The 15281-nt window shown below is 39.6% G+C and overlaps 1 protein-coding gene across 1 annotated transcript in view; it reads right to left on the bottom strand.

Annotated features, from left to right (window-relative positions):
• TRAPPC9 (trafficking protein particle complex 9) overlaps positions 1-15281 on the bottom strand; it is a 517140-nt gene that overhangs the window by 492302 nt on the left and 9557 nt on the right. Inside the window, exons 2-6 of the mRNA XM_010584242.1 lie at positions 12414-12559; positions 9713-9841; positions 5117-5143; positions 3610-3731; positions 1471-1596 (exon numbers count right to left, since the gene is read on the bottom strand). Coding sequence (XP_010582544.1) covers positions 1471-1596; positions 3610-3731; positions 5117-5143; positions 9713-9841; positions 12414-12559 — 550 coding nt within the window. The remainder of the gene's footprint in view (positions 1-1470; positions 1597-3609; positions 3732-5116; positions 5144-9712; positions 9842-12413; positions 12560-15281) is intronic.

A 15281-nucleotide genomic window follows, 5' to 3' on the forward strand; every position in this document is an offset into this window, starting at 1 on the left:
AAGTTCAAAGGTTCTTTAGGGGAAAAACAAAGCAGAGAGAAAGAGACCAGAAGAAAAGCAGTGGGGCCTCCAGAACACGCTTCTCTGGTTCTCTCCAACGCAGCAGATGACAAAAATGATGATGCCTTCTCACCATGCTTTTTCACTAGATGCATTTCATCAGGACCCACTCAAACTCTTAGTTGTTTCTATCTGGGACATTATTAGAGCTGGCTGGGGGAAGCTTTAATCAGGGCACGTGTTGCATGCTGACTAGCTGCCAAGCCTTCTACTTGGGTATTATTCGGTAATACTTATCAGCTATTTAAATGACTTCATACTTTGCCATTCACTAAGTCTTATTTTTTTCCTCTGATGTAAAGTGAAAGTTTCAACATTGGTGGTGTCAGGGAGAAGAACAGGTGATTCTCACAATGACAGTAATTGCTTCCATTAGAAAAACAACATAACAACACTATTGGAGTTTGCAGGCCACAAGAATAACAGTGCAAGAACAACAAGGGAAAAATACTGCCACAGCAGCTTACGTGAGAGGCTACAGAGCTGCCAGCATAAGACAGACTACAAAATTAAAGGCAAGGCCCTTAGCATTGCAAGGATTATGGCAGTTAAGGTACTCTGCAACAAAATTTATGATTGTTAGGATAGCTTATCAATTAATTAATTTCTCATTTATGTTGGGTTAGAAAATTTACTCCACAAAAAGGATTCTCTGCAAATGAAAGTATTCTACCTCCCTCATAAATTTGCTGTCCCCATCTGGGCTTAATAAACTCAATGGTGTGGACTTAAACTGCTAGTCTTACCAAGATGTAATGAGCAAAAAGGAAAAATGGTAAGAAACCTAACAGCTTTTTGTGAATTCTTTCAACCACAGCAGTCTCTCTGTAACCAGTGACACCAAGCCTGAGACACTTTTAAAGTGTTAGTCTTGTTCTGTGCTGGTACTGAGCATTTTTCTCAAAGTTCCAAATACTGATTTTCTCCTCTGAATTCCCTTCTGATTTGGCCTAACTAAAACTTCACACTACAAAACAAAAATTCAATTAACAACACTAGTCAGACTCTTAAGCTCACTTTGCAACAGGCCATTCCTGATTTGCTCACAGTTTCATTGAACAAGGTACAATCAAGGGGAAAAAAAAAAAAAAATCTATTACAGAGCTGTCCCAAGCAACTATTTTTCCCTTGTACATTGTCACAACAGAACAACAATGGGATTTTTTTCCTTCACAAGGGAGAATAACCAATAGTCTTTAATCTCAGACTAAGTCCTCGTGTTTTTAGATGAGCCCTGAATACCTTTTAAACCAGACTCATGGATGTGAAAATCCTCAGAAGTCAAGTCCTAGTGAGAAGGAAAGTAGTGATACAGAAAATAAACTGGAGTCTCCTGAATCTAAGTACTTTCACACTTCAGTATAATCTCTCAAATGAGAAGAGAAAAATAACTGGACTTTCCGCACTGACCTGGCGAAGGTTGATATAAACTGCATTCTGAAGAAACTCAGAGGCTTCCATGCTCCTTTTCTGTATTGCCAGGACTCTCACTGCCTTCACACAGGCTTCCAGTTCAATCACACCAGCATTCTTGTACTTGAAGAGGGAGAAAATTAAAGTAATATTGAAGTATTGCACCTGTTAGATTTTATAAGTATTTTTGCTCAACACATAAAATCAGCTGTCACATCTCCCAAACCCAGCAATTCCTTAATGCTAGTGACTATACTGAAATTACAACATATGCCTAAGTGAAAATTAAGGTGTTATCTAAAATGTTATTATGCAAAACAATGGTTTTCAGCCTCTTCACTCAGTTTTCTCATTCTGAGACACAGCACAGCTTCAGTCTGAGAGTTCAGACGAGGAGAAAAGGTGGGAATATTAGTATAATTTTGGATAACCTCATATATATGATGGGTGTGGGTAGTGTGTCTGCAGCAAAGAAATAAATTCTACCTTCACAGTGTAACAGGTATGTAAGCAAGAAGGTCTGTTTTACAGTAATTCATCAACACTTAAACTGTTCTATCATGATAAATGAAGAATTAATTTTGCCTTTTCTACTTATTACAAAATATGCTATATAGCACAGGAAGCTGTAGCAACAGAACTTTAGTTTTCCTACATCGATTTTCTCTTTAGTTAGAACTATCACTGATGATGAATTACAAACCATTCTGAGTTTTCTAGTATCTATTTACAAAACATTTTCTGTAAATGACTGTTTCAGTTATTTAGCTTGCTTAAGAAAGGCAGGAGACAATGTAGATGTGTATTGATCTGTTTGAGCTCAGACAACAAACACAGGCAATTTTCTAAACAAACAATCTGATGTAGTTATTTCCTCAAACAACACTGTTATTGGATATTTGAGTTGGCCTATCTCCTGCTGAAGTTAAACTCTGTTCAGGTATTTATCATGTTTGAGATCTAATGGGAGAAATAAAGCTCAGAACGAAATGCAAGTTACTTCACCAAAGCAGTTACATATTCCTCTTTTGTGCATTTATATCAACAAAAACAAATCATTGGAGATTAAATCCATTTTTGAAGATGCTACAAAAGTTTCTTAAGCACAGTGATAACAAAAATATGCAGGAAGTGCTGCTTCCTCAGCATTAGAGCTAGGAGTTACTCTATCTGTAGGTACAGACAAAAGCTAACTATGTTTGTCCTGAACAGTATAGATCAGTCCTAAGACAAAGCTTTTTGTTATTTCCAAGTGAAGCTGCAGTGAAGAATAGTTATTACTTCCTGACAACATAATGTCTATTATTATCAAAATATAAATATCCTGCCCCTAAGTCCAACAAAGTCCAGTAATCTTATACTTCTAAAGAAATCATACTCTTTCTAGATGAGCAACTTACCCTTAAGGTAACATAAAAAGCTGAATGCATACTTGAGATTTATTGTTATACTGATGGATTCAAATTTATCTGAAACTATCCCCAAAACTCCCACCTTTCATTGTTCCTGATCATAAATTAATTCATGCACTCAATTTATCTTGTTTCATTTGGAGAGTCTCCCTTCAACACAGACATGGAAATGCCACATCATATTTACATAGCTTAGTCTAAAGATACTTTCAATAGCAAACAAGAGAGAGACCTGAAATTAAAAAGTGATTAAAGCATAAATAACTACACTGCAATACAATTAAACTTACCTTTAATGTTGATGTGGATACTGAGCCGCTATTGCCATAGTATGAAATAATTTTTTTCTCTTCATATTATGAATACAAACATCAAGCTACCTTACTATCTTATGCTCTGAGCATTTGCACAAAAAAAAAAAAATCTAAAAAAAATGCTCCAGTAGAGCTGAAAACTGTTTAATTTTTCTACACCCTCTTTTAAGAATGTTTGTCCTTCACATTTCCTCCAGGAGCCTGTACCTCTCCACATGCTCCAAATACCAAATTTCCAGACTCTAAACTGAGCACTTAGTTCAGTAGTATAAATTATTCCTATTTCTCCATTATCGTACGTTTTACCAATTTTATTGCACATGCTTTAGAAGATCCTCTGAAACCAAAACCACAGTAGCTCATTATTCACAAGAATTTCAGTGAAGTTTCTTAAAAATAAGTAGGATTACCTTGCCATAGTAAGAAATGGCTTCTTTATATTTATCTATGATGTCTTCAGGACTAAGGCAGTTCTTGGCACGTCCTATCTCAGCACTGGTATCTGCATTTATACCATTTGAAGTCAGTGCACCTAGAACAGAACAGGGTAAGAAATGAGCACGTGCTAAATGCTAAATATCTAAGAAGAAAACTAGGATATACTATAGGTTTGACCAAAGCATACACAAAGAATACTTGCCCTACCTAGAAAACAATAGTTCTGTTTTACTACGCTATTTTAAAGAGTACAAGTGAAAAATTGATTCCATCATAAACCAGCAAACAGGAAATACTCTTGCATTTACTAAAAAAACAAATATATTCATAATCTTTTACACTTGTCTGAATATTTAGACTGAATAAAGTATTAGGTTGCTAAAATTAGATTATGGCCACGTCTGAATATGCAATTTTAATCTTTGAATTATTCTACTTAAAAATTGTACTTGTAAAGCACACCTAAGGAAAAAAAATGCATTTTTTATAAACTATTAGAACAGTTACCTTCTCCAATTATTTAAAACAAATACTTCTCTTCCCTATGTCTAATCACAGAAAACCAAGTGTAACATTGTAACAAAGGCCACCAAATCTGAGCCTTCCACGTTAAAAAAAAAATTACCTGAGGCTCAGACAAAACAGTAAGAAATTGCTTTTCTTAGATCAGAAAGAAGGCGAGAGACAGAAAGAGTCTTTACATACATAAGGGATACAAATCTGAAACAGAAGCCAAGGAAATCTGGGGTATTACAAAGAACATGAAAATTTTATTTCTAGAATTTAATTTTATTGCAGAGTTAACACAATAAAATTGAAAACATACATCAAAGGTTTGGCAAGGCTCTATACCATTTTACTTGTTACTTAATCTGTAGGGTTATACTGTAATTTATTTCTCCAACAGGTTTCTCTACTAAGATGGCAAAGAAATCTTCATGTTTCAGAGCTGGACCTAACTCTCAATAGACAGTTAAAAACTACTGTGAAAGATACTTTCTACTCTACATACTCAGAAATACGTTATTTTACATGCTCAAATGCTAAAGGAGCTTTTTTATATGTTTATCAACCTTAAAGAATCATACCAAGCACATCTGTAGATTAACACCTTAGGGTTTTTATGGAAGTTAAGTGCAAAATCTTTATAAGTGATGACTGAAAGAGTCACTTAACACTACAAGACTACATGTGACCATTCAGGTTTGTCAATTTAAAACAAAAAATTAAAAATCTTCACTACTCATGAGAAGAAACAATCTTGATTAGAATTTACAGGGAAACAATCATAGAACTAAATAATTTATTTTGTGCCAGTTACCCTTCAGTCTCTTTGCTTCCTGAAGATTTATAGCCAAAACCTGAAGCATCAGGAATCAGTACTAGTTTTGGCAAGTAGCAGTAACTATCTGTACAAATGCAGAACATATGCAAGTAATAAAAGAAAAGACTTTGGAAACATGCATGAAAATAATGTACCTGGATCAATGAGAACTTCTTGTGCCCCTAAAAGGAGGAACAAAAATGATTTTTTTTTCAGCCTTAAATATAGCCAACAAAATAAGCTCTTATAATGTTTTATAACTAACATCAGGCTTGAACAAAATTATAAGATTTATTAGGATCATCATTGCTATTTTGAAGGACTACCAATTATAATTCAAGTAGTCACCATATGTTAGATTTCATTTTGTTAAAAAAATAAATGTAAAAATCCCGTAAACTTGCAATGAATTCCAAGACACATTGAGAAGAATTGAAGAATTTTCAGCGTATAATTTAAAGCCATATCCTTTTTCTCCTTTTTCTTTATTCTTGTTTTAGTTGGCAAGTTTCTGTCACAATCCACTTACTATATATTAAGATCAGGTCCTACAATACTTAAATCTCCTTGTGGGACCTCATTTAATCTACACAACACTCTAGAATAACCTTTTGAAGTAATTTTATCCCTTTCAATTGTCATTAATTTCACTCCATCAAATTTTCTGAATAATTGAGTCATGACAACCCAACAAGCCAGACTACTCACATAAAATAGTTGCCAAAAGTATTGCAAAGTTGGATTATCAGATATATAACACCTTGTTGCCCTAAATTTTGGTTAAACATGGCAATAAAGTTGTTAAGATCAAGGGTTAAGCAGCCAAAAACAATTGCTTTATGAGCGAGACAGGACCTCCCTTCAGTTGATTTGCTCAGACTCCAGACTAGTAAAGTAGAGATTTAGAGCTAGGATCAAAAAGATACTCCAACACTTCATTCAGGTGTCCTAATTCTTCTTGGGGAAGAAGAAGGTCAGGTGACAAAATTAAGAGCTTAGCACTTCAAACAAATAAAACACTATAGAGAAACCCAAAACAGCTAGTAAGCTAAACATAAAGCAATATAAACTCAGCTTATTCAACATACAAATAACATAGCCAGCAGATCATGGCCAGGTTCCTGGCCAACAGGCACTAAGCAGCTCAAAATCTTCCTTTACGCTGAAGGCTGCAGAGATTAATCCAGCTGTTCGAGGGGATACAGCCTAAAGCTCTCCCCCTACAAACAAAAGGTTTTAGGAATGTAAGTCAGACTTTTTTAAAACATCAAAGTTCCCTTTTCACAATCAGCAAGATGCTGCAGTCCAAGGGCTCACGGCAATGACCAGGAAACTCGTCTTTAGAGCAGGCAAGATTCCATGCCTCCTTCCATCAGACAAGTACTTTAAACACTATGTTATCGACTAATTCTCTTCTGAATGAACTATTCCTATCAAAAGGGTTTCAAAAGAAGCTGAAGGGTACACCGACAAAAAAACCAGACAATATTCTGATGGATACAGGTAGGTATGAAATATATTGCAATGCTGCTTAGTAGGGAAAAAAAAAAAACCACACCAAAAAAACCCCCCTTGAACACTGCCCTCTTAAGCTTGTGCTCTGTATTATACAAAGAGTGACGATATTAATACTTCCCTTTCCAAAGATGTTTCTATATAAAGCAGACACCACAACATTTTTTGAGCGGCCAGGTCCTGTGCTATAGCCTAAAAATGCCAAATGGTGGAAGTCACAGGAGATTCAAGAGAAAGATGTTTCTCTTGACCAGGTCTGGGCACAAAGGCAGTAGCAAGAAACCCTGTCCTGTTAAGGCTGAAGTACAGGCACAAGAAGAGGGGCAATTCCAGGCACATCAGGAAGCAATAAAGGTAACTCACATCTGTATGTCTCAAAAGTAGGCACGAATTGAATGTCAGTTCCAAGTATGGCATTTCTTGATTTGCGCAGAATTTGGAAACCCCTTTTGTTTCTGGCCTTATCCTACAGAAAGGTACGCTGGAATTTGTTCCCCAGATTAAATACTGTCCTCACAAAATTAATTATAACAAAGTAGATTACAGACAAACGTGCAGTTTGAAAAGATTTATATGAAAGGCACTGCAGAGTCAAAAAAGGGTATTGAAAAGAAACTTTCAGAAAACCTTGTAGGAAAAAGACATCACATAATAGCTGTTTGGCTAGACAGAGTTCAGCAGTTCAGATCTCAAAACATTAAGAGATCATAACTGGAGTTAGGGAACAGTATCTAATGGACCATGAAGTAACTTTTTCATCTGCAAGGGATGACAAAAAACCTGTAATCAGTTTTTCTTCACACAAAAGTCCTTTGAAAAATCCTGTCACATGAAACTAAAACATTTTTAAAATACAACCACACTAACAAGTTTGCAAACAGGACTTTGAATGACAAGACAACAAATACAGAGAAGCAGCAATAATATACCCAAAATCTATATTCAATTATTCTGATAGCTGTCATTTATTTGTCACCTTCTTTAGTAACAAGGAGTACTCATTACAAACAAAAAAATTGCAACATCTACTGTTAAATATTCATTGAAAAGTGGACAAAGGTCAATAACTGTGTGAAATTATACTGTAACAGCCAACATAAAACGTACTTATAGGTCATGGGACCAAATGCACAGATTTTAATGGCTAGATATTATACGAAAAATCAGTATTCTCTCAGGAAATAAGGTAATTTTACTATCACAATTATCTGATGTCAACATACACGGTTTGTAATAAAGATAATACAAAGCAAGTGTTTAGTAGATTGTGACTTATAGATGAATAAAGATGGGTGGTTGGAGTTTTTAGATGAAGGAATTCATTTTGATCACATTGCACACAAGAGCACTTACCACCACCACTTAAACCCAGCTTCTGTTTGTTTCAGTTCTGCATAAGAACCTGAGTATATACATAGAAACAGTTGTGCTGGGTTAGACGAAAGGCCCATCTAGCTTATAATAATCAACACATTTTTCTTTCACCACCCTAGCCAGCCTCTCCTGCAAGCCATAGAAACTTTTAGGAGCCTTAACACCGTGTGGCAAGTATTAGGTTATGCGATTAAAGGCTCATCTCCACAAACACAAAGGAGCACAGAGGAACAGTGACAATCAGCTGAAGCCCAATAACCTAATCAGAGCCAACAGAGCTGTCCAGGGGTGAAACCCATCAAGATCAGTTAACATGAGCAGCTCTCTGGATCACCTTACAGACTGTGGGGTTACCGCTTACAGGGATATGGGGCTTATTATAGGATACAGGAAAAGAACATCTTGGGATTGCACAAGATTTCTCATGGGATGTGTAGGGGACAAACCAAAGACAAGGAAAATGAAGGATCAAGGCAGTTTAGGGAACAAGCATGAAAAAACAGAGGGATAAGGGGAGTGCATGTGTGTGTGTGTAGGTCTAAGTACCAACAACTGGAATGGGGCTCTGGGTCTCGGAGGCTTCTAGGTCCAGGTGCCAGTAACTGGTGCAATCCAATGGCCAACTACTGGATGGATCCACACTACTAACAGGCTTTCATCCTGATCAGACAGAGAGGGGAGCGGGATCAGGCTGCTAGTGCTGTCTGTGTTTATAAGAGTGCTGTGTTTTCTGTCTGTGTTGGTCTGTGTGGCTGTGTGCACACTCTGTGTGTGTGTGTGCGCTTCTACATCTATTGGAAATGCACACTCAGCCTCATGGCTGGCTGGACCTGGGGGCATGGAGTTGCAGCAGCCTTGCCTCTATCACACTACCAGATCTGGTAACTACTAATGACAAGGAGTTCCAGGCCATACCTATACATTGGATGAAGAATAATTCCTTTAATTTGCTTTTCCATCTGCTAGTTCTATTTGATATCTTCCAGTTCTTCTATCAGAAGAAACAGTGAACCTCTGATCCCTATCCATCCTCTTCCACAACGTCCACCATATTAGAGCGCTCTCTCATATTCCTCCTCAGCCATCTCTTTTGCAAAACTGATGAGTCCTAGGCTATTCAGTTATTCTTTGTAAAGAGACCATACCAAGGTCATCTTTGTTGCCAATCTGCAACCTCCTTCCAGTAGAAAAATGGGACATAAGGAACATGAACACCTTTTGAGAGGGAAAACTGAAATGTCATACAATATTCCAGATGCAGGTGAACTACAGACTTAATGATATTTTCTATTTTTTTCTCTCTGTTACTCTCCTAATAGTTTCTAAAATATTTTAAGCAGACCATTTGTCAAAGAATGTCTATCATATCAATGTTAATACAATCCTTATATTAGTTACACAATCTGAGAGTTCAGAAAAAGTATACTAAATTTTAAAAATTACGTTGGTTTATTGGTATTTAGTTAACCAAATTTACTTATTATATGTTGACTTTTAATAGCAAAACACATCTGAATAAAAGTACCTAACTTATTCTTAATATGTGCACCTCTGCCACATCATATGTACTTCATGAGATACGTCTGTATCTCCTCCAGCAAAATTCAAACTAACACAGACACTATTAAAAATCAGATTAAGAGACCAAAAGCTTTGCAACTCTATGCAAAGCAGGCACGTTGCCATTAACACCAAAACAGTAGAAGAGTTATTAATGTAAAAATCTTAAAAAGAAATACAGGTGTCCCCTCCCACCCCCTCCTCCAGTTTATCCTGTCATCAGTGTAACTTTACACAGGAAGTAGGGAGGAAATTGTCAGATGTTCAGTGGTGGCAGAGTAAAAATGAAATTGCATCCTTACCTGGTCTGTGCCTGTTGCCTGCCTCAGCAGAAAGAGAACCTCCTTGTGCCCTGCGAGATCCAACTTTACCTCCAGTACCACCTGGATAATGATAGATGACTGATGCTGAGCATAACCCCTCAAGAGCAGCTGTAAAGAAAAAAGCCAACAAATTAGTAGAGATACTTGCCAGAAATGAAGTATCACATAGTAAAGTGTATTTAGACAACATTAAGTATGCCTCAGATTGGAGAACTAGTGACAAAGGTCATGGAAAAGCCTGAGATACTCAATGTCCTTTGTATCTCTGTTTTCACTGGTAAGGTTTACCCTCAGACCTCCCAGGTCCCCAAGCCTACTAGCAGTCTGTAGGAGTATCAATAGCCACAGTAGAGAAAGACAGACATACAAAGCACTTAATCCAATTGGACCCAAATCCACAAAACCAGATAAAATGCAACCATGGATGCCAAGAGAGCTGGCCAATGTGAGGCCACTCTCTTACCACCTCCAATGGGTCACGTCAGTTGGGGGAGGTTTCTAATGACTGGACAAAGCAAAACATCACAAGAAGGAAGTACCAGAGGTCTACAGGCAGATCAACCTCAACTCCCTTGCAAGGCTATAAAGAAATCCTTCTGGAAGCCATTTCCAAGCACGTGAAGGACAAGAAGGTGACTGGGAACAGCAAACATTGATCTACTGAGCATAAATCAGTCCTTGGCAACCTCACTGCCTCCTAGGATGAGATGATTAGCTCATTGGACTACGGAACAGCAGTGGATATTGGATATTTTGACTTTTACACAACCTTTGGACATGGTCTCCCATATCATGCTTATAGCCAAATTGATAAGATTTGGACAGCTGGCCTATAAAGTAGGTGGAAAATGGGCTGGATGGCCAGGTTCAAAGGATTTTGATCAGCAGTATGAAGTCCAAATGGTTGCCAGTTACTAGTGGTGTCCCTGAGGGATGAATACTGGGAACAATACTCTAATGTCTTCATTAACTGCCTGGATGATTGCATAGAGCACTCCCAGAAAATTCCTGGGTGATACCAAATTAGGGGGAACAGTAGGACAGGCCTTCAATGCAGAGAGAACTTGACAGGCTGGAGGTATGGGCCAACAGGATTGTTCAAGAAAGGCTCATGTATCTCAGATGGGATTAGCCTATGCAGCAGTGCAGCCTGGGAGTTGACCAGCTGGGAAGCAGCTTTGCAGAAAAGGACCTGGTGGTCGTAGTGGACAATGAGTTAACAGCAGTTGGTAGTAGGCCCTTGCAACAATGGTGGCCAACTGCATACTGGGCTGTAACAGTCACAGAGTAGCCAGCAAGCCAAGGGAAGCAATTACTCCCCTCTATTCTGCATCTGAGAGACCACATCTGGAGCACTGTGTCCAGCTTTGGGCTCCCCAGTTCTAGAAAGACATTGACATCCTGAAGTGAGTCCAGTGGACGGCCATCAAAATGGTCAGGGGGCTGGAGGCCATGACATGTCAGGAGCAGAGAGAACCGCGTTTGTTAAGCCTTAAGAACAAGAGGCTAAGAGATCTTATTGCTGTCTGTAAACACCCAGTGGGAAGACACAGAAGAGACAGAGTCAGATGCTTCTCAGAGGTGCAGTGATTGGATGAGGGTCACCGCAAGTTGACACAGGAAATTCTGCTGTAATGTAGGAACAATTTATGTTTTATTGTTGGGGGTTTTTTTCAAACTACAGGAAGCAAAACATTAGAACAGATTGCTCAGAGTTTGTAGAACTTCTGTCCTTAAATATACCTAAAACTCAACTGGACAGGTCCCTGAGAAACCTGATTTAACTGGATGTGGTATGACCAGGAGATCAGATGTGGGGACCTCCAGCGGTCACTTCCAATCCAAATAATTCTGAGTCTAGACGTATAATTTGGTAGTCCAACACATAGGCCTTAAATTATTTACGTGCCCTGCAGAAGTATAAAAGTTCTCCTTTCCAGCTTGAAGAATCCTGAGCCATTTAACCTTCTGAAAGAGTAGAAGGAAAGAAGTAGAAAGTCAGAAGGTATTATGGTTTTCATAATATGTAACGTACAGAGCTATTAAGAAGCTAAATGGATTTCCAAGTAGAATGAGAAAGCTAAAAGCCAAGAACTGGAGACAGCAATTTTCCTAAAAGGGTATGAAACTGAGAAGCAGAAATTGTGCTCAAAGATGACTTGTATGTCCAGTAAATAGAAAAAAGCAGAACAGCAAAAAAGAAAAGGAAAGGAGGAAGGAAAAGTCAGGGAAAAAGTGAAGCCTAGGAACTAATGTGAAAGGAAGTAAGTTATGCTCATGGAAGTTAAACACTTGTGGCTTTGGCAGATGTAAAGACAAAAACCTTCTGCTAACAGTCCACAGTAGATATCTGCAAGCAAGATTTTTTTTAAAGCAGCCGTACAATCCACTGAAAAAATAAATATCTTCCAGAGAAGTATTAAAAAGCCACACACAAGTTTTTTTTCTAAGTACATGCTCTACTACAATAATACATTTTATATTGCAGGTTTTCTTAAACACATTTCTTTCTCATGTCTTATTAACTAATTTTTATTTTGACTTAATTTTTAGTCACACCTGATATTCAGGTTTTGGTCACCAAAATCATTTTCATAATACAGAAGAGTTATTGAAGATAGTTTGATTTATTTGGGTTTAGCAACTAATTATTTGATTCACTATCATCAATTAATCCTACCTCCAAGCCACAGAAAGTCATTCACAGACCGCAGAAGTTCCACTGCCATGTGATAATGCACCAAGGAATCTTGTAACATCCCAGCTTGTAAACACAGGTCACCAACATGTTTCCGCATCCGGCCTTGACAACGCTTCTTATAGTGTCTGCAAAATAAAAGGTAAAATTTACAGTTATTTCCAGGAAACACTTACTTGAGGTAATAAACACCTAAAGTCAATTTTCTTTTCTCCTTAATAGCAGATCAACGTTAATTTACTCTGTTTCTCTGAGCAAACATCCAGTATGAATTCTAACCACCATAATACGCAAAAGAACCAACATTTTGAGGAGATACTGAAAAAAACCCCAATGCATCACATATGTTGGCTACACAGCATTTATGCAGATAGAGTTACAAAGTTAAAAGACTGCACTTCAGAGCACTTCAATAGCCTTGTCACAAATGAAATAAAACAGAATCATAGAATCAGACAGGTTGGAAGGGACCTTGAAAGATCATCTGGTCCAACCTTTCATAGGAAAGGGAGCCTAGATGAGATTATCTAGCAGCCTGTCCAGTCACATCTTGAAAACCTCCAAAGCAAGGTTCTTGTAATCCTCAGTGGGTATCTGGTTGCCTTTCCATAGCTGGTATGCTTCTTTTTTGCCTTTAAGTACACCCCAAAGCTCACTGTTAAGCTAGGATGGTCTCTTGTTCTGCCTTCTTCCTTTCCCTTGGTAGGAAGTGGACTGTTCTTGTGCTTCCAGGAGGCTGTTCTTGAATAACTCCCAGCACTCACAAGCTCCTTTGCTGTCCATGAATGCTTCCCATCGAATCCCTCCCATGTGGGCTCTAAGCATATTGAAGTTGGCTCTTCTAAAATCCAGGGTCTTTGTCCTGCTACTGGTCTTCAGTGTGGTCACCAGGATCTTAAACTCCCCAATGTTGTCGCTGTATCCAAGGCTACCATTGGTAGTTACGTTGTCAAACAAGTCTTCTCAGTTTGTGAGCAGTAAATCTAGCACTGCACCATTCCTAGTCACAGGTCCAGCATCTATAGCAGGAAGCAGTCCCCAATGCATTCCAGGAAACTGACGGAGAACTTGTGCACCACTGTGTTGCTTTCCCAACAAATATCCATGCAATCAAAGTCACCCATGAGGAGCAGGTTCTGTTGGCCCGAGACCTCCTTAAGCAGCTGAAGTAAGGTTTCATCAGCTTTATCATCCTGATTGGGAGGCTGGTAACAGCTATCTGCTATAAGATGTCCCCTGGTCATGATCCCTCTAATCTTGATCCAAAGGCATTCAATAGAACTTTCATGGTCTCCATAGCTCAGCTCCATACATTCAAATTTCTCTTTCACATGAAGTGCAACTATATGACCTCTTCTTCCCTTCCTATCTTTCTGAAAGAGCTTGTAGCCATCCACTGTCATCTTCCAGTTATGTGAGTATTCCCACCATATTTCTGTGGTTCCTATGACATCATAACCCTCAGAATGGGCATGGAGCTTCAGTTCCTCCTTTTTGTTGCTCAGACTACTTGCATCGGTTAGAGGTGGCTGAACTTACGATTCTTGCCTTTGGAGAGGGTTGGGGAGCATTCCTTACTACTCTTGTAGGTGCACATACCTACCCTGTTGCCTATGAACATGCAGGTGTCACAGCTTTGGACACTAACACCCCAAGTTTGTTAGTTTAAAGCACGATTCGTGAAGTCAGCCAATCTGCTAGCCAAGATTCTCCTGCCTCTTCTAGGTAGGTGGATCCTATCTCTCCCCAACAGGCTGTATTCGTTGAAGGACTGCCCATGATCACAGAAACCAAAGCCCTAGTGACACCACCAGCCAGGAAGCCATGTATTGACCTGCACGATGCCTCGACTTCTGCCTGTACCCCCATCTCTGACTGGCAAGACAGAGAAGAAAATCACTTGGGCAACTGTCCCTTTACTTGCACCCCCAAGGCTCTGAAGTCCTGCTTGACCTTGCCCAGGTTCTGCTTTACCATGTCATCGGTGCCCACATGGAAAAGAAGTAGGGGACAGCAGTCTGTGCTTTTAACCAGCTGGGGCAGTCATCTCCCTCTGACATCCCAGATCTTGGCTCCTGGCAAGCAGCAAACCTCCCCTGACTGTATACCATGCTGGCAGACAGGTGCCTCGGTGCCTCTCCACAGTCACACACTACTAGCGCTTGCCGTGTCCTTTTGCAGCTTTTACTACGTGCTGCTGGTGCGGCTTCTCCCTCTGAATTTTGCTCATGGGTTTTTGTCCTCTGCCAAGGCTTCCTATCTGTTGCTGGCTGGTACTTAAAATGAAGGAGACTGAAGTGATATCCTGTTCCTGTGGGTCATAAGAGACCATGGCGCCTCCGGCTCCAAGGTGCTGTCAGTTTGCTGGTGAAGCTCTTTGTCCAGTAGTCTCTGGAGGTCAGTGCCATGGGGCCCTAGCATTTATTCTTGCAAAGCCTCAAAGAATACTCTTGTTTAGCCCAGCTGTTACCTCCTCCTGCAGCTCCTCCACCTGCTGCCTGAGCGAGCCCACCAGAGCACACCTTGCACAGGTGGAGCTTCCACCTCCTGCACCCAGGAGGCAGGGGTGCAGGCTTTGCAGCCCTCCACCTGGACAGCAGCTGCCCTGACAGCAAGCTCTGCCTGGGTGGCTGCCTCCACTGGCATGGTGGTAGCCCGTTCCTGTCTGCTGCAGAGCAGAGCCCTCGCCTGGTTTCTACCGCCATGCTGCTGACAACCTCAAAGCACTGCCTAATCCGCCCTTCTACTTCCCCGGAGACCTCCAGCCGCTGGGTAGGCTTGCACAGCCACCAGCTAGCTGGGGTGACGTGTCGGGGCAGCAGCCCAAGCCTGAGGATAAGCAGAGCAAGC

Source organism: Haliaeetus leucocephalus, unplaced genomic scaffold (assembly GCF_000737465.1).
Source record: "Haliaeetus leucocephalus isolate CR32 unplaced genomic scaffold, Haliaeetus_leucocephalus-4.0 Scaffold953, whole genome shotgun sequence".
NCBI classification, from domain to species: domain Eukaryota; kingdom Metazoa; phylum Chordata; class Aves; order Accipitriformes; family Accipitridae; genus Haliaeetus; species Haliaeetus leucocephalus.